The sequence below is a fragment of the Rhododendron vialii genome, chromosome 10a, assembly GCF_030253575.1.
Source record: "Rhododendron vialii isolate Sample 1 chromosome 10a, ASM3025357v1".
Taxonomy (NCBI): domain Eukaryota; kingdom Viridiplantae; phylum Streptophyta; class Magnoliopsida; order Ericales; family Ericaceae; genus Rhododendron; species Rhododendron vialii.
This window is the reverse complement of record NC_080566.1, coordinates 6,104,312-6,124,039: the sequence shown is the minus strand read 5'-3', so window position 1 is coordinate 6,124,039 and position 19,728 is coordinate 6,104,312. Positions and strand designations below refer to the sequence as shown.

At 38.2% G+C, this 19,728-nt stretch overlaps 1 protein-coding gene across 1 annotated transcript; it reads right to left on the bottom strand.

The window, feature by feature from the left end:
- Positions 1 to 13,978: 13,978 nt before the first annotated feature.
- On the bottom strand, positions 13,979 to 18,099 carry LOC131304512 (PI-PLC X domain-containing protein At5g67130-like). The gene is made up of 8 exons (XM_058331758.1): positions 17,734 to 18,099; positions 17,514 to 17,636; positions 16,691 to 16,828; positions 16,479 to 16,577; positions 16,075 to 16,378; positions 15,672 to 15,895; positions 15,166 to 15,252; positions 13,979 to 14,175 (listed from the first exon to the last, which is right to left on the bottom strand). The coding sequence occupies exons 1-8, from the start codon at positions 17,821 to 17,823 to the stop codon at positions 14,131 to 14,133; spliced, it is 1,110 nt and encodes a 369-aa protein (XP_058187741.1). The 5' UTR covers positions 17,824 to 18,099; the 3' UTR covers positions 13,979 to 14,130.
- Positions 18,100 to 19,728: the final 1,629 nt, after the last annotated feature.

Below are 19,728 nucleotides of genomic sequence, written 5' to 3'. Positions count from 1 at the left end.
TTCGTTTAGTAGACGAATCGAATTCGAACGAGCTCTTACCGAACCGAACCTCGAACAGTTCGCGAATGGCTCAGTTCATTTACAGCCCTACTGTACACAAACGTGTGCTATATGATGAGTCTAATCAATAGGCAATGTTGTGGTTATAAGGCAAACAAGAGGGACAATTCTGTGCTGCACATCGAGCTGGGCAGCCAAAAAGAAAGCTACAAGGACCCCTCCCAAATTCAAGACGCGATTCGAATTGATTGATACATTAAAATTCGCCAAGTAGATCATCCGTTCCGAAATTTCAAGTAATTGTAAATCAAGAATTGCCAAATTAGATCGAATCTCGTATTGATGGCAGCTTGAATATTCGGATTCTACTTTAGCTTTTAATGACAACTGCGATGTGCATGGTCGCTTGATTGTTGATCCCTCATCAACGTAACATTTTTCATTATTGATTTCTACGTATGACGAATCTTGCACGATGAAGCATTTAGATCACATCCTCAAATACGACAAGATCTTATTGAGACCGTCCAACGTACGTCTGCTACACATTATACCGATCATGAATCGAGATGAGATGTTTTTTTGTCTTGTAATTTCGAATTGATCAATCCGACCCTCAATTTGTTTTTTGACTTTTGGTGAGGCCGATGGGTTTTGTCTTGGTAAGGCGCAAAAAGTTGGATTAGATGGGGACTTGAAGGAAAGTTTGGATCCAAGGGAAGATCCTTGGAAAGGGATTTGACACTCTTTTAAAATGATAGTACAACCCCACTTTTGGCAATTTAAAGAAATTACCAAACACGTCATATTTGTGGGCGTTGTTTCCATGTATGTGGTATGTGGGAAAAATGCATGAATCTAGAGTCCCAGACGCGGAATTTGTAATTAGCAGAGGCTCAAATTACGTGTATTTTTACGCACAAAAAAAAAACATCTATCTATATAATAACGGAGCTCAATTTTTGAAACTTATATACGTAGTTATAAATTTAGACTCTTCATTTCTAAATCTTATGGTTAGCAAGTGTCAAGAGTTTCTATATATCTAGACCATCCATGTTTTGCTACCAATGGCTACTATCAATTTCCCAAACACTACTTATCTTAAAGGAATGATTTTGGACTGCTTTTATTTGTTATGGAAGTAGAACTTTAATTGATATATATATATATATATATATATATATATATATATATGGTAGTCGACACAATCCATGTTGATTTTATTTGTTATGGAAGTAAAACTCATATATGGTAGAACTTTAATTGAGCGTTCAAGCCGTGTCTTCAGACACGGGCAAACTCCTGTAGTCTATAATACAAATATTGCTACTTACTGTAGTTTTGAGAAGATCGAAGACGCAATTGGGTACATATACATGATCGCGTTAATTTTTATAAGCATGACTGAAAAGTGGTCGACAAATTGAAAGTTTAGGGGTTTTTTCACACATATATAAAAATAAACTCAATCCAAAAACATTTCATTCAGGAGACTTGTTGGGGCTAATTCCATAGAACTTTGACAAATTAATCAGAAAACATAGTATAGTTAGTAGGATAATTGAGAAGTGCAGGGTCTGAGCCTCTGCTTGCACCCCCCTTGGTCCGCTCCTGCGGAAAACACCACAATTTTAACAAACACGCTATCTAAAATGCGAATAGTAAAGAAGAATGAAAGTAAGGCAAACAAGAAACAATCACACAAGAACACAAGAGATTTAAAGTGGTTCAACACATAATCTGTGTATCTACTGATCCATTGGGGGACAGAAACGAATCAATCTACTACGGAGTATAATCAATAAGGATAAAAACCTTCAATCTTTTCTCTTCTTTATCTCTCAGTTTTACTAGGTTTTCCTCACCAAGAACAAGCATAGAAACTTTAAAATTGAAAAAAATAGACTTAATTACTGTTGCTCTGAGTGCTCTCTATGCCCGACTGCCCGGACTAGAAAATACAAAACTGGAAAATATTTTGCTTGCGGCATCGACCATCTAAATGGCCCTCATCCTCGTCCGGACTTGATTTTCTGGTTTGTCCCTCTCGAAAAATTCAAGCCACACAACGAAATGACCTTTTAGTTAAAGCACAAGACAGAGATATTTTCTCCCTTCCGACTTTAAGCCCTCCGCTAGAGGAAGTTGGAATTGATCCCCTAAAAAACAGTGAGCATGCGTGAAAGCTGACTCAGATACTTACTTTATAAAAATAAAAAAAAAATCACAACTTGAATACTAATGATTGTGTCATTTGAATATAATTCACAAAAAATACTCTTACAGTATATGTGGCTGATAAATTGACAAACGGCATAATAATCCCCATAACGAGATCAATCAAATTGGTCAATGCCTATCATAAATAATTTTGATTCCTATTTTGGAACACCAAGCAACAGTAATATGTAACAGCATATTTCTTTGAACCATTGCCGACAGAGGAAGCAAATAGGAACCAATTGAAGCAAACAGACAAATGATATACATGCACGAATGAATAAACAACGATTGTAGAGAGATCTTGGACAGTTAATTGTTCTAGTTTTTTCTTTTTTCCCTTGGGAAGGAGAGTATTAATTAGATCATCTCCATTAACAAAGACGTGACATGCCAACCGAAAGAATTGGTACTTTCTATGTTTAATATATCAATGTCATTTTCGAATGACCAATAAACTCGACTTGGCAAACGAAGCAAAATCATTTGAATCATACTAATGGGTCAGGTACGGAAGAGTCCATTGAACGCAAATGGCACCACATCGTCTATTTAACCCTAGGGGTTAGTCTAGTTGTTGAGATCAGGAATTTAGAAATTTAGTTCTTTCTAAATCTTGAAACCTCTTACATATCAATTTTTGTCGATCCAGCCTATACGGGATTTCGCGCTGACTATAATTAAATTTCAAAGAGTAGACGGTGAGAGTGATATCCTTAGAAATTAGTCAAGTTGCATAAACTAACATTAACAACTTGCTTTTCCCTCTTCCCCTCTCATAAGGTGGAGATAGAGTCTAGGTGGTGGATGTCCAACCTCCCAACCCCTTTGCTTTTCCCTCTTTTTCAATCTCTTCCTTCCTCCTCCCCTCTCAATCCCCTACTGGTCCGGACTCACTCTTTACTCTCATCTCCTACCTCTATGGTTGTGAGATGGTTGAGACTTTCTATTCTAAAAGGGAAAGATCTTTCACTCTCCCTATGATTTTTAGGCTTCAGAGACTCAATTCTCTGGAGTTCCAGATTTTTCAGATTTGGGTAATGACTATTGAAGAAGGTCGATTCCGGCGACAGTTTCTTGAGCTCTCCAATAGTGACGGTGAATGCGTTAAGAGGCAGATCCAGTGGTGCTACTGTGGCAGGAACGAAATCTAGCAGCGATCTTCCACCCACCTCCACGAGCGGAATACTCAATCGGTCCGACATCGTGAGATCAGCACCTTTTTTTAACTTTGTTTTGTTTTGTTGAGTTGTTTTTTCTTGTATTTTGTTCTTGTGGTGTAGGAGGAGAGTGAATGATAAGAGCAATGAGGTGGACCAAAAAGGATGTGCACGGAACTGTGGAAAGGATGCATATACAGTTGGGCAGAACAAGGTTTGTATACTAATAAGTGTAGAGAGAGAGAGAGAGAGAGAGAGAGAGAGAGAGTGAGTGGGGTCCGTGGGGATATGTCCACCCACACGTACAGATTGCAAGGGACCGGGATCATTCATATAATTTGTGGAGATGTGCAAAATGAAGACTCCAGTTTGCACGAGGGCCTCTCTTTTGTACTCTTGTGCTTTTATTTATTTCTGCTGCCAAGAAATTTGGTAACCATAGCCTTCACCATCCTGCAGTGCAGCCCGCAACTGCACGGCGGTAGAGAGGCCATTCGGCCGTCTACTTCGGTGATGGACGGTTCGAATTTTAATTCAAATAATGGTTTGAATCAATAAGAGTTCGGATTAAATCTAAGACGTTGACATCAAAATGAATGACTGGATCGACCGCCCTAAAGCCCCTGTAGTGCAGATTTCCCATTCCCCCCTTTCTCCCCAATTCCTTTGTTTCCTTCTAATTATTTTCAATATTTTTTTCTTCGGAAAATAATGTTAAGATACTTGGATAACAATGTTAGGATATACCAAACAATAGCTCCATTAAACAAGTTAGATAAGTTCTAATGAAATTGTTTGTCTTTTCTTTTAATGGTATGGTCAATAGTCTCCTTGTTTGCTCTATCGCCCTAAACATTTTTCCTTAGAAGGTATACCTAAAAGGATATCATGTAGCCTTATTGTGTAAGTGTTAATGTACTAATTGAGGCTCTGCCTCTCAATCAATATGGGACTAAAAACTCACCTCCCAAAAATATGAAGTATTACAATTTTTCTATGTCTATGGACGGTACGGTTCCCGGAATTTATTTGGCAATAAACAAAAATATAACGAAATTTTGTGGCTCTGTATGTTTTTGCTGCAAAATTTGTTAGACTGGATTTATTTTGAATTTTGTTGGACTATGCTAGCTGGTTGATAACAGACGTAATTGAGCTGCGTACGAGTGACAATATTGTGAATAAAAAGATTTTACGAATAAAAAATTGATGTATTTGTTGAATCCAAAGGAAATTTCTTATAAAAACTACTTCATCTGTCCCCATATAAGGGTCTCGTATTTTTATTTTGGATTGTTTTTTAATAAGCATTCATTTTGAAAGTAAATGGGTAAAGGTTTGTATTATTATCATTTTGTCCTTTTGAAAAGTTAATGAGAAAAACTAGAGGATAATGAGTAATGTTGATATATCCTTAATATTCTATCCGTTCCAATTTATTGGTTCCTTTTAGGAATTTCAACTTATTTGTGATGCTTTTACTAAGAGAACATAATTATTACACTTGTTATATTTTTTCCGACTTGTCATCATTGCATGTACTTACTTTTTAAATGAGACATTCTTTTTAGGACACTAAAAAATGCAAATTGGTACAAAAAAAAATTGGGATAGAAGGAGTATTGGAATTACAAAGTTTGACGTTTAATAAGGGACGAAAAAAGTATATGTAAGAAAAATGAATAATATGGAAGGTGAAAAACAGAACAGCTGTGCTATGAGCACATAATCTTGCGTACATACCCTTTTGGGATTCATTTTGAGTCCCACAGGGAATATGTACGGGTATCCAAGTGGATCTCAAAGGCGTGTATGCACGCGGGGTATGTACTCCATGCATGTTACTCGTACTCGTTTCGAAAACCGATATGTTGAAAAGAAGTAAGAAACGTCAAGTAGTCCTACATACATACGGCTTTGGGATCCGTTTTGAGTCCCACAAGGAATATGTACGGGTCTCCAAACGGGACTTAAACGCGCGTACGCACGCGGGTATGCACTCTATGTATGTTACTCGTACTCGTTTCGAAAACCGATACGTTGAACAGAAGTAAAGAAACGTCAAGTAGTCGTCTACTTTGCTTCGTTATATGAGCCTGACTAATTAGACTAAAATACAAGAAAAGAAAATCTAGGCGATCTTTCACCCAACCATTTTGAAGAACAAACCTGTTTCCCCTCTCTCGCTCTAGCTTGGGCTAAAATTGGCAGTGGCAAAATAGCATATTGTAGAGAGTCATGGGGGCTAAAAAAAGAAGAAAAGAAAGTGCCTAGAGACGCACAATCTCATTAGAAAGAGTGATGAGATGAGAGGAAAATCGAAAATATGCGAATTCCAAGATTGTTTTCACACTCCCTAGAGAATAGAGATTAGCTGGGTTTCTTTTGTTGCTTTGCTATGAGGCCTTATCCTAGAAGAATACTGTAGGAGGAGAGAGAGAGAGAGAGAGAAGCCCATATGAATATACGATGATTGAATGCACGTGTGGTCCGTCAAATCCACGTGCACCCGTTTTTATTCTCTCTTTATTCAGTGGATTTATTGACCTTTTGTCCCTTTCAAATCTTTCTACCAGTAGTAAAATTTTCCCACCACTGCGAGACCACGATATTTCTGGGACCCAGGAGCAGTATCATTTGCTGGGCGGGTACAGAGCCTTCGATCCAGCCGTTCATTTTGGTACCGGCGATTCCGGATCGAATTTGACCGCATATAAATCTTATAAAAATATGAACTATCTGTTGCTCGGTTATAAAAGATCTGAGTCTGCACCGCTCAATAGGGCTCCCATTCCATATTTCTTGGCTTCAACCTAGGAGTATTTGTTTTCTTGATTACAAAATTTCTGCCTAGGTAAACCAAAGAATAAAAATAGGGCTGGATTTAGGCAACGTTTTTTTTTTGTTTTTTCTAAATTTAATTTTAAAGGTGCTGGAATTTAGTCCCGACAACCGTTGTGGAAACTGCTTACCGCATTGAGCAATGGTTAATGTGAAAAAAATACATTGATATATGTGACATAAGTACGTCGTCCTCATAAAAATAAACCCTAAATGTGATCTTTGTATTATGTTTACAAAATAATTTCCACTGATCATAGAATTATCGGCACTTGATCGATTTGATTTGGTGCAAAACGATACAGGTCAGATCAATTTTTTGAATTCTAAATGAGGTTTATTTTACGATTCCAAGTCTTAAATCTGTGGTGGCTTCAATAGAGAGTGGAAATGTCCCTAGGATAAAACTTTACTACTTCCGTCCCTACGATAAATCTGTGGTGATTCTATTTCTATAGGGATGTGTATTGTACTACTTTCGTCCCAAATTGCTGGTTCTTTTTGACAGACTTGTTACTCAAATAATTATCTAAATTTTCACAATTTATAAAGTTTTCTATGATTTAAAAAATTTTGTTCAATAAAATTAACTGAGATTTATCAAAAAAAGATTCATATTGGATATAAAAAATATTATAAATTAAAAGATACAAACAATTATTTGAGAAGTCTCGAACAGTGAACAAGAACCAGCAATTCGGGTACGAGGGAGTAGCATTTTCCTAGATTTGGTAGAGGAACCATTTTTTGTGCAAGGAGGAGAGAGCGGGGAAAAGAATTGCTGAAGGCGGCAGCTAATTGGGTTAACAAAAAGTCTACAACCACAAACTTATTACACAAACAAATACACACTCACATTTATTTGTAGGTCCCAGACTCTCTGGATGTGTAGTGTTTGCGAATTGTTGGGTTAATTGTCTTATAGCATTTTCTTATTTCGGTATCAAGGATTTAACCGAAGTTCTGAAGTGTTTTATTCTCATCAAAATTTGGTGTATGCATGAAGTTAGGATCTCGATTATGTGACGTTTAATTAGTTTCTGGAATGTCTTCAGTATTGTGGCCAAGATAGGAACACATTCGTCTTGAAAGAAGAGAGATTTTTCACTTTACAAATTACTCGATCGGGATTGATTTTTCGCACCGGCCACTTTTGGAGAGCAGATAGTAACATGTGGAGTGCGAACATTACTGTCCATTCTATAAATTTTTTGCTGATAAAAAAAAATGTAATGGAGATTAAAGGAGAAAATAAGAATGTGAGAAAATAAGATTGACATACTAAAAATTTGTATTACTATCAGGGTACAGCCAAGGTACAACATGGCCTTAGTGTATGGTTCCAACCAGCATATTGCAAAAGAATATCAGTACTAGCTTTGAGTTTGGCTCCACTGCACAAGCTCAAGCTCCCCCACCCCCCATGTGTTGAAGGTCCCCATTCCATTTTGTTTTCATCCTTTTTGGCTTGTCTTTCTCATCGTTTTGATATACCTCTCTCTCTCATACACACATGCAAGTAAGGAGGCTCCTCTACAGTCGTGCATCGTGTTGTTTGTGTTCGTATCTGCCGATTCCACAATAATATATGATCGGAACTGCTTATTTTTTAGAACTTGTAAAGATCATGAACTATGTCAAAATTCATGTTGGTCTGATACCATTAAATATTTATCGGAACACCTTTATCTTAAGAAAAAATGGATTCGATCTATCTAATGTGCGCAACACATGTTTTAAGAAAAAAGGTGTTTAATTCAATCAAGAGTTCATCTGCATCCGATCAACCTGCGTTATCTTTCATGGAGTTAATTATCAGTGGCTTATAAAAGATGAATAATTCCGATCATTAAGAATAGATTTATAATGGCCCCAAAGTGCAGAAACTACAAGTTGCATCCTCATAAAGAGAAGTCTATTCCAATAAGGGTACCCATTTGTCAAATGGGGAAGGGGTACCAAAACCCATGTGATCTGGGGTTTGCTTGGCCACAATAAGCATTTGGGTGGGGGCTTTGTGGTTTGGTCTTATTTCACAAACACCAAATGGATACAATCTCGATCAGTTGCATGTTACTCCCTCGTGGGGGGAGAAAGTATCTATCCATAGCAGCTATTCAGCAGTTCGTGAGCACCGCCACGTGGGCGCTCCAGACTATTTTAGAATCACGAATTTATGCAGACTCTATGCACTCGATTGTGGAGTCCATGAAAATATGTGTTGCGAAGTGATTTGAAGCATCACATAACGGTGCTCTCAGAATACTGAATAACTTCACATTTATTTATTGTATGGGGTTTGTCCATGGTGCTATAATGGACAATTGACTATTACCCTACTCAAAAGAAGTGACACTAACCTTACATTATATTTGCAGCTAAAACAAAAAGAATATCATCTCACTTCATTTCTATTCCAACTATATTTATGTCATCAATTAATCTTTCTTTATCCTCGCAGTACTACGGTAGTGATGCATATAAATATAATTGCACTCTTTTTATTGGAGGATGCAGGCATTTTTCTATTCCACCAATCTTTTGAAGGGAAAGTTTCAAATGAGAACTTCTTAAAATGCGGACTCCCCTTTTCCGATAGAATTTCAATGATTTGAGGTGCTCAATTTTGTAAGGAATTTTAGTTTTGCTTCCTTCCTTGGAAGTTGCTCTTAGAGCAAGGAAGGGTGCAAATGTAGCTAGGCCGAATAAATGAGTCAAGCTACTCGACCTCTGTGCATGCCGGAGTCACTGTTAATTTAGATTGGGAGGTGACACTGTTTTAGTGGAGCTAGGAGTCTACTTTTGTTGTTTTAGGGAACGATTTCGGTGTTTCCGGTCATTTTATCCCAACTTTGTGATCCAAATCTTTTATCTTTTAAATCAATATCTTTCCCTCGATCACCTATGCAAAATCAAGTTCTTAGAATATCGATAAGTGTCCAATCTACCGGTGTAAAATAAAACTCATTTTGAAATCTGAGGCCAGGCCAGGCCAGTACTACTCCCTCCTCCATAAAGGCCCATGCTGATTACATCTTGCTCCCTTGAACTATCGCATTTTTTTTTAAAAATTACCCCCCAAACTACGTACCCCTATACTTGACCACCTTAACTTAAATCGGCTCAATGGCCGTTAAAGATCCGGAAATAGTTTACCATGTCGGTATTTCTTCCAAATATGATGAGAATATGGAGATTGATATATTGTTTGTCTTTTTCTTTTTTATGATCTATCTCGCATCTTGAAGGTTTTGATGACACAAGGGTTACAGAGAGATGTCAACAACGACAAAATAGGGGGAGATCGATCAGTGAGGGTGAATGGAAGATGGCTGTCCAGCTAAAGACCTGGTAATTAATTGAATTTCATACAAAACATATTCGAGCATTATTTTGGGCTCTTTTAACAGCCATGATACTACCCAAGACTAATAAATGGCCCGAGTTGAAAGGTTTAGGTTGGTTAACGCGGTCAAACGCAAGGTGTTGTATTTCAGAGGGTCATTTGAGAAAGTGCGATAGTTTAGAGGGACAATTGTACCTATGAGATAGACTTTTTCACTGTCGCTCCGTGAACAGGATGTTTACAGAGCGGCGCAATCTCAGTCATTCATTCGCGCAATTAATGGCTGAGATTCCTTTTCAATTATGACCAGTCACAATTAGCTTTTTTCCGAAAAAGTTTTATTAAAATCTGGACCGTTCAAAACACTTTTAAACGGCAACGATTTACTTCCGTAAACTTTCTTTACGGAAACTTCCGTAAAGAAGTTTTTCTCTTGTACCTACACCGACAAACATATCAAAACTTTAATTGGGATTATTGGTTACTATATTAATAGCTAGCATGTGGATTAGATACCTAATAACCTACCTACTCACATGCTCCAAACCTTAGATTAAGAGAGTAATTAATAACATTGTGTTTTATAAGTTGATCTTGTTTGTCAAACTACCTTAATTTCAACGTTTGACTGACCTCGAATTGCAGTTTTTTTTTTTTTTTTTTGACTTGCATCTATTCTTTAATGAAATAATCTGACCTAGAAGACACGAACTAAAAATATGAAAGAAAGAAATTAAAGAAAGAAAGAAAACGGACAGAGTACTCTTTTTTGTTGTCACCTGAAAATTTTAATGTACGCATGGCATGGTAAATCTTTTTTATAATGTAGGGTGTCGGGGTTACCTAATGGGCATCTCGAATAATTCTTGGAAGAGAATTATTTGCAATTTTCAAACTTAAATGTATTTATGAAAATAATTTTTTGATTTTTTTTTGCATCGTTCTAAAGAGCTCATCAAGATCTATCAAACAAGATTTATATTGCACAAAAATTATTTTAGTAAGTCCATAATTTTTAAACTTGAAAATTGCAAATAAATACTTTTTTTTTTAAGAACCCTTAGAGGAACACAATCCTTATTAGAGAATTAATAGTCCTCCATTTCTTGAGTATGCAATGTGAGATCATTTAATAGCATGAGGAACTTTTCCACTTATTGTTTGAGTAATTGATTTTGGATTGGATACAAAATTTTCACATCATAAGAGTGGGCTCATTCTATCCCAAATTAAAGTTGAAATAGTCCACGCTCTACAGACTCATGCAAAGGCTGCATGAGGATAGATCTCCAAAAAGTGACTACACGCGATAGATCTAAATACATGTGGCTAAACGTCATGGGGTGGTAGCTACAGAATGGTCTCACATTGCTTGAGTATGGAATAGGTAAGTTGTCGAATCTCGTATATCTGTGTGTTCTTTTTCTCTTTCTCTTCCTTTATTTCTCTGATTTGTTTTTCTGTGATTCATAGCATCCAAGATCCTGAAAGTTTGCGCGTTGGGGAGTTTGAGCGCGTGGTTCAATCGTCATTAATCCCGACGTCCACTTCTTCTTTTTTCGCGTTATGTTTTGGGAAATGGGGGAGAGGAAGGAATTTATTGTTATTTTTTCTCTTTCTAACTGTCCCGTGTCCGCCCATATCCCCAATGATTGAAGACTTAGATGGGTTATGTTATGTTGTTGTTGTTGTAACTGTCTCGTGTCCCCTTATTTAATCCCATTTTCAACTCGCGAATTTGCTCAACCCGTCGAGTGTCGAGTCTAAACTGCATGGAAATTTTACCAACCCATCGGTTTAAAAGATGGGCGGTCTCGTAACAGGTAAATGAAAATCTCAACCATTGAAATACAAGTTGGTCGAAAACAATGATCTCGATCGACCCTCCCAATCCGAGGGAAAGATAACTGAGAAGGGAAAATTTCGATAATCACAAAAAAAGTAAGGTAGAGCGATGATTATTATTATTATTATTTTGTCGAAAAACGATCGCGTAGCATTTTTATTGGTCATTAAAATTCACGTGTTTTCAATAGAGACTAGCTTTTTTCTGATCCGCTCTGGAGAATCTGAGGGAGAGTTGGCATCCCATCTGGCTCAAATCATGTAATAGTTCATACTAGTTGTTTCTATGGCTCCAACAACATAATTGAACCCAGTCTAGTTGTAAAAAGCTAAACATCCACTTGCATTACATGATTATAAATGTGTTAGTAGTATAAATCATTGTTCTAAAAGTCGCTAGTCGGTCGGTCGGCCACCTTTGAGCTTCAAGGCCTAGTAATCAGCGATTAATCAGCTCATAGCAATTAGTAATCGGCTTAGTCGGATCTAGTCGGACAGGGCCCGCCAGCGAATTAATAACCGATTAATTCTTTTAGAACATTGGTATAAATGTTTTTGATCGGCAAAATAAATTTTATTGATCTCTATAATATTACAAAGATTAAAAGGACAAGAATAGAAAGAAAATTAAAATTACTTAATCTTCACACTACCCGAGACCCAAACTCTGGTTTGAGACCAATCAAAGCCCTAAACACCCAAAAACTGAAACCCCACTGCTTTGCCAGAAACTACAAACGACCCGAACTCTTGCCCTGAACGCCTTGAAAATATGCTACTACCTAAAACCCAGAACCACAATCGGTCAGGATTTGAAACGCCGCCACCATCGCGCAAACTGCCGTGAACCTGCTGTATGTATTTATACATTCTCATACCTTTCTTGGACATAGCTTTACAGAATCAAGGGACAAACCATACCTTAAACAAATGGTAAACCTCTTCAATGTCCTCTAATGATGGACACTAATTTTCCCACAGAGGGAAAAAGAGAGGGAAAAAAAAAATACATGATTGGAAAAAGGAATGAAAAGTGCAGAAAATAAAGTACTTATCCATGTAGGGGATAATCATCATATCAGATCGGACTAAGGGCACGTCTCAATTATTGAGGACAGAGAGCCCCAAATTCTTTTGGCCTACTAAATCAAATCCAGGGCTGTCGTGTCGGGATGGTAATCGTGTGGTTGGGGTAGTTGTTTTCATCATCACCATAATTGTAGGGGCAACGGGACTAGGCTAGTAGTACTAAAAAGGTTTCCCCTCTCCATTTCGGCTACGAATAATTCTATGGGTACCGATCATGCATACGCCAATGGTGCATAGATGATCAGCGTGCAGGGCCTACTTTCATGCTCCTCACAAATGATGCGAACCGATCATTAGTTTTAAAGTATTTTTCCAAACGATCTTGCGAAAATTCAGCTTCATTGAATGACTGGAAGTGCGTGATTCAGCGTACCAATTTTTTCAGTGTGCCTAATTGTGCCGTACTTTCTTGAGCTTGACGCATATTCGGGTTGTTAAGATCTTATTTGTGATTGATTTGTTGCATAAACAAACTAAAAACGAGGATACTTTTTCAAAACTTGTTACACCTTCAAATGAATCTTGAAAACCCCACTACTTGGTATGTCAGAGCTTATACTGTTAAAACAATCAAGTTATTCGAGTTAGGTCGTCATCAGTTCGATTAAAGCTCATTTAATCTGAGTAAAAAGATAAACAAGTTTGAGTGCATTTTTTTTTTTTTTTGAGCTTCTAAAAATTTCAAATCAAGCATAAACAAACACTGTTTGGCTCGTCCAGCTCATTTTACAGCCCTAATTCTATCACTCTCAAGCGCTATCTCCCACTCATGGTTCATTATTGAAAATATAAACAATAAAGTTAATTATATTTCATTACCCATGTCTTAGTCATCGAGAAGAGCATGCGCGAAGGATACCAATAACAAATCCATCTATCGACGACTATAGATATCTAAAATTTGCGATCCATAAATGAAAGTTGTGCTACTCAAGAAACAGAGGTAATTGAAGATGGAATTCCTGGGTTTTGGCTCTTGAATCCGTTAGGCTTTGACGACGGATTTTTGACACCATAATTTCTTCTGAAAGCTAGGAATTATTTGACACACTTACTGCTAAATTTTAGCCTGATCATGGTCCCTAAAGAGGAAAAGGAATGCTGGACTCCACTAATCTGCGGCACATGCTTGTGAACAAAATCTGGATTAAAGAAGAAAAAAAGATGCTTAAGATGAGTTAAAAGTTGCGTTGAGCCAATAATAGCATAATATAAAACGCTGAAATTCACTGACACCATTGGACCAAGGGTTGAGCTTTAGCACCAATTGAGGATCCACATTGGCCACACATCATTACACACAAGTGTTTATTAGTTTTCTCCATTTCTGGATTCACCAAGCTGGGAAAATCCTTATTTTCTACTTATTGAAATAGAGAAAAGATTTCCATTAGTTATGAGTGACGGGGGTACTCCTAACGATTTACGTAGCGACGAGTTTGGTGGTGAAGAGGTTATCATTCACGACGAGAAGTAACTCAAATTATGCGGTGACGATCTTTTATTTGCGGAGAGTACCCAGTAATTGGTCATTGATCTGTACTATTACACATGGATTCGTGTATTAATTCTTGTGTGTTTAACCTGAACTGCTAATTGATTCAAATTCATTTTGTCGTGCTCCCATCATGCTGGGGAAGGAGCATTGCAGGCGCTTGATGTAGATCCCGGCTGCAAAAACCGAAGAGTACAGGTCGTCATAAATCTCGACTAGTTCGTAATTCAAACACAGTTAAATCGCAACATAAAAACTGATTAAAAAGATCCGCAATTCAAGTAAAATAAAAAAATTCCACTCGTAATTATCATTTTGGTATAGACTCAGGTCCTGTTCCACTAACTAAAGTAGTACTACTTATTTTTTGAATTAAAGATGATGTATTGTAAGAGAAACACTTGTCTCGTAAACCAAAAAATAAGTACTTAAAAAATACAAAATCCTAGCGGAACGGGGCCTCAATAGCCAATATTAGCAAAATGGTCCATAAGATAAACCTTCCATTTTGTTGTCCCAATAAATTCAAGACTATGGTGGGGTTGGGAAAGTACACAAACTCAATTGGGCTAACTTTGGGCCCAACTAGTTGAAACTCAATTACTTCACTTGATAAGGAACACTAATATTGGGCCTGAACCACCTGGGGTGGTTGTGTGTTGCTAAGCTGTTCCCATCCCAGTGGCTCGGTGATTGCAAAATCATTGGTCAGGATTTTTTGGGAGAAGTTTGAAAAGAGTCCAAGCCTGCTAATCTTAGCACATCTGCTTTCTGTCACTATATGTCTTCGGGACGAACGGGGTAAAGCTATGATTCAAGTCCCTTCTTTGTTGGCGAGTCTCTCACGTTGTTGGACCCATTTGGGCTCCTTTTATGTGGCTCCGAGGCGAGCAGGTAGGACTTAGGAGTTTCTTTGGTCACGCCTAAGAAACATTTTCACGCCCTAGTAGCCGCCTCTCCTACCTTCATACTCCAAAAAAGTTCCCAGACCAAGAAATTACTATGTAAGATCGTGGTGAGATAAAACGTAAATAACTTCACTAAAGTAGCCCAATTATATAGTAAATTTATGTTTTCAAGAACTTGACTTGTTACCGATGGAAAAAATTGTTACTCAAACTCATATCTCTTACTGTAAGTAATGCAAGGAATGTATCTGCACTTACCACACAAGAATGTACATCTTCACATCCACACAGCAGCTTCCCATTTAAGGTATCTATGGCTTGAAATGTTCCTCCTCCCTCACTCCTCTGCATCATTTACACGAACAATTTAACAAGAAATTAGGATTTTCGCATCCCACAAGGCTATCTCAGGTTTTCGTTATTTTAGTATTTTTTAGATTGGAAGCCTATGCTTGATTGACCGGCTTATAGTGACACTATACTATGACTCTAAGCCAAGTGCCCTGGAACTGTTCTACGACCCACCTGCGGTAGTGCGGTCATTTGGCGTTGATGAATTTAGGAAATATGAGGATCCTTCTCAATATGGCTGCTAATCTAGTGAGTGTCCTCCGGATACTAGGGACTTGCCCCCATTCGTGTTGGGGATGTAGACTAGTGAAGATAGGTCAAAATGAATAACATAACAGACAAATAGTGAAGCGATATTGAATAACATATATAGCGCGATACGCCACAACGCTAACGATTTAGACAGTTTATACCTTGTAATAATCAGCAGCAACGAAATTCGCCCACCGACTTCCAGCCGCCACGTAACAAGTTTGCAGCATGTTAATGAGGTCTTCGGAATGTTGAACACAGGCGGATTGCTTGACTGGAGGAGACATGAAGTAGTTTACCAAAACCAGTGATTTAGTCTTGTCATCAAGCGGCGACGACTCTGCCCTGTTAGGGCAACTTCCTGCCTTCATTCCTCCATTCCCATCTGCAAATTCCATAGGAAAAAACAAGCATTAGTGCACAAACTATGATTAGAAAGGAAGGGCTTGTACTTTAACATATTTTTTTGATATTTTTACCTTGATTTTCCGTTATTAGAATTAGCAATAAAGATCCCCAAGAATGCAAAATATCAAGTGAGATAAGATAAGAAAAACCTCTTACATTGGTTTTCAACCATAAAGTTCCATTGATAGGCGATTCCTTCACTTGCTTGCTTAGATTTAATAGAAGTGAACACGAGAAGCCTCTGGTTTTTCGCGACCATGTCGCTAACTAGAGGCCAATCTTGGCCATTTTGTGGCATGCTTGCAACTGGAAACCAATATTTCATCAAACCCGCATCGGTGAAGACTTTGGTCAATCCATTTGGGGCATGAACATAGTCCTCTAGGATTATTGTGATTATTTCAGATGGGTTTGCCGATAAGAAGGCCTCAATTTCCCTCAAAGTGTCTATAGCTGGTTCCTACAAATTTGCAATTTCGGTTAAACCAAAATTGTGTTTCCAATGGTAATATCCTAATATCATTGAGGAAACTAAAAACAGGGAAAACAAGAAAACTTACAAATGCAGTATAATCATGGCATTTACCACCAAAAGAATGGCACAACCATACATCACCATCGAAATCGTAGGTGTCAAGCATCAAGGCGCGAGCCCCGTTCTAGAGATGGGCAATGCCAATAGAAATTACTCAAATTAGGGGACAAACAAGTTTTCTGTGAAAAATGAAAAAGTGGTTCAGGATCATGAAGAAGATTTGGGGGATGATCTTACATTTAGCTGTTGAGTGATACTGTCTTCTTGATTTGTAACGGTAAGTCTCGGGACTCCGGTGTGAGATGGCTCCCCGTCGATAGCATAAGCATTGTGGGTTGTCAAAAACGCATACTTGTTGAATGGAAGTGAATCATTCTATTGCCCACAAGAAAAAAGGATAAAACAGTCAGACTTCCTCGATGTTTGAGCAACAAAGACACCAAACTAAGAGTTTTAGATTGCGTTATTTCTCGAATGAGTAATGCTATAGAGACCCACTTTGACGTAAAAGTGATGAATGTGGCAACTCCTGAATGACAACTAATAGGGATTAGGGTCCACTCGAATAGTTGTCACTCAGGAGCTACCACGCCATCACTTTCGGACTGAATTCTGGAAGGAGTTGCATTTTCCTTTGTATATGCATCAGATGTTATTAATTGTCTAAGATGATGGGCAACAAAATTGCTGAAATGACAGAAAGCAATTGCTAGAATGGGTATGGTCTAGTTGTTGCTAAGATTGGTCTTTTTTGAAATGCAGTGTGGATGCTCTAATATTGAGGGATCAATCCCGCCTCATATTTAAAGTCGAGACAGAGCCCGTATGGACTGGTCTCGAAGAAATTTATAGGCGTGAGAAATTTTAAACTTTAGACTTTAGGAAGTATGCGTATTTGATTACGATTATAACTCTATTAAAATTCATGTTATTGCGAAACCTAAGTAGGGAACCAGAATGCCTGTAGTATATGTAAATGCTTTTTTTTTTTTCTTTTCCCGACGATTATGTGTGCCTGGACACCTTAACTATGTAGTAGGAGATGTGGAGTGAGACATACCACGAGCTTGAATTGATCAGTGAAGGCGGATCTTACGCACCTAGACCCCGTAAACCCCAGAGCACATGAGAAGCAGTACAGCCCTGTTCCGCAATCCGCATTCGTTGTGCACCCATCAAGTAGCTAGCAATAAAATCATTCCAATGAAACAATCAGAATTCAAGTCTTAACAAATACCCACCAAAGAAAAACCACAACAGAGAGAGAGAGAGAGAGAGACCTTGCACTGTCCATTGGAGCAAGCTCTGGCAACACTGAAAAGCACCAAAACGGCAGACAAAAACAGATGCTTCTTCTTCCCAATACCCATTGGGGAGAGAAGGAAGAGACGGGGAAGGAAATGAATTGGTGGGAATTGGCAAGGGATTTGTTTGGAAACGAAAGAAAAATGGAAAACTCGATTTGAATGCTACTGATGAGGCTGAGAAAGCAAGAATTGCAGGGTAATTTTTCAGGCAGCGAGGAAAAGACTTGGGACTAGAGAAAAACCAAAAAGGTCGTAGGAGTGAGTAGATGGGAAAGCAACGACGAAACGAGGAAGAAAAGTTGGCCAGCCAATCAAAGACAAAGGATACGTTTGTGAACATAGTCAGATGGGAAAGGAAAATAAAGTGTGTGTGGCCGTTTTTTAGCTGCACGACTATTCATGAATCTACACTTTTTTTTTGGGTAAATTATATTTTGCCTAGAGCTGGGTAACGGGTCGGGTCGGGTTCGTGTCGTGTCAGCTGGGTTCGTGTCACCAACAACCCAACACGAACACGACCGGTTTACTAATCGTGTCAAGTTTCCAGACACGAACACAACCTGTTAACAAACAGGTCAACCCGAACACGACCTGTGTAACCCGTTTATTAGATAGTCGTGTCAACCCGTAACACGACACGGTTTGAACACGTTTAAACACTTTCTGCAAATAAAATACTTCCTGCATTCACATTTCAGAGTCTTAAAAATTAGGGGAAATTACATTAAGCCCCCTCCAACTATAACTCGGTAACGAGTTGCCCTCTTCATTGTTTAACTCGGACACTTAACCCTCTTCATCTTTTATCTCGAGCAAAATGGAAGATGCCGTTAACGGAATTGTTGAAATTACCAATTTATCCTCTTTTCAGCCCTGAATAAGATGATGCCTTAATGGCAAAACTAACTCGTTCTAGCGTTATGTCCGTTCGATGCACAGGACAATTAAAAAAAGTAGGTTGTCTTTTTGGGTAATAACTACCATTTCTAGTACTTTGTTTCTGGGTTGTAATCTTTATTGGAATGCACTACATTAATCAACCAATACTCATTCATATTGTAACTAGCCAAAGCAGGGTACTTTTCAGTCTCCATTTTTTTGTACACGTGAGATTAAAAAAAGAGAACAATCAAAAGGAAACATATTTTCTTCTACCACGGTTCCTTCTTCAAACATAGGACTTCCTTCTGCATTTGCCCAATTTTTTTTTCATTTGTTGAACTTCTTTATGCATTTGTTCTTTCATTGCTTCCAACACTTCCACTCTACTTTTTGATTTATCAACCTTTCTCCGCAATTCTGACTTGCGGATCTGTAAATTCTGGGTGCTCTCTATGTTGGACTGTGTGCACTCGGATTTTGGTCGGTCGACCCAGACGAAAAATCCACAACCGAATTTTGTCTGCAACCACATATACAATGAGACCCAGTGCTACCTTCCATCACAAAGAGAGAGAGAGAGAGAGAGAGAGAGAGAGAGAGAGAGAGAGAGAGAGAGAGAGAGAGAGAGAGATTTCAGAGAAAGAGAGAGAGAGAGGGGGAGAGAGTACCGTTGGGAGGGGCAGAGAGAAAGAGAGATTTCATAGAAAAAAGAGAGAGAGAGAGTATTGTTGGGAGGGGCAGAGAGAGAGCGAGAGAGAGTGTACCGTTGTATGTATTCTTGACTAACGGCTCATTAACGGATGGTGGTTAAGTGTCACGCGATAAACGATGAAGGGGGTTAAGTGTCCGAGTTAAACGACGAAGGGGGCAACTCGTTACCGAGGTATAATTGGAGGGGGCTAATTGTAATTTCCCCTAAAAATTAAAACTTAAGTTCCAACATCCAATCTAGAAAAATCAAATGAACCACTAGGTCTACCACCACTTAGAGTCTTGCAAACATAAGTTCCAATCACCAGGTCCACCACCACTTAGAGTCTTACAAAGATAAGTTCTAATACTAAATAAGTCTGACTTAAACAGTTA

Excerpts from the sequence above, each read along its gene's own strand:
- LOC131304512 (XM_058331758.1), bottom strand. The coding sequence starts at position 17,823 with ATGGGTATTGGGAAGAAGAAGCATCTGTTTTTGTCTGCCGTTTTGGTG. Across the intron at positions 16,578-16,690 it reads GTATCACTCAACAGCTAAAT|AACGGGGCTCGCGCCTTGAT; the intron begins GTAAGATCATCC and ends GCCCATCTCTAG. Across the intron at positions 15,896-16,074 it reads CTTTATGGTTGAAAACCAAT|ATGGGAATGGAGGAATGAAG; the intron begins GTAAGAGGTTTT and ends TGGAATTTGCAG.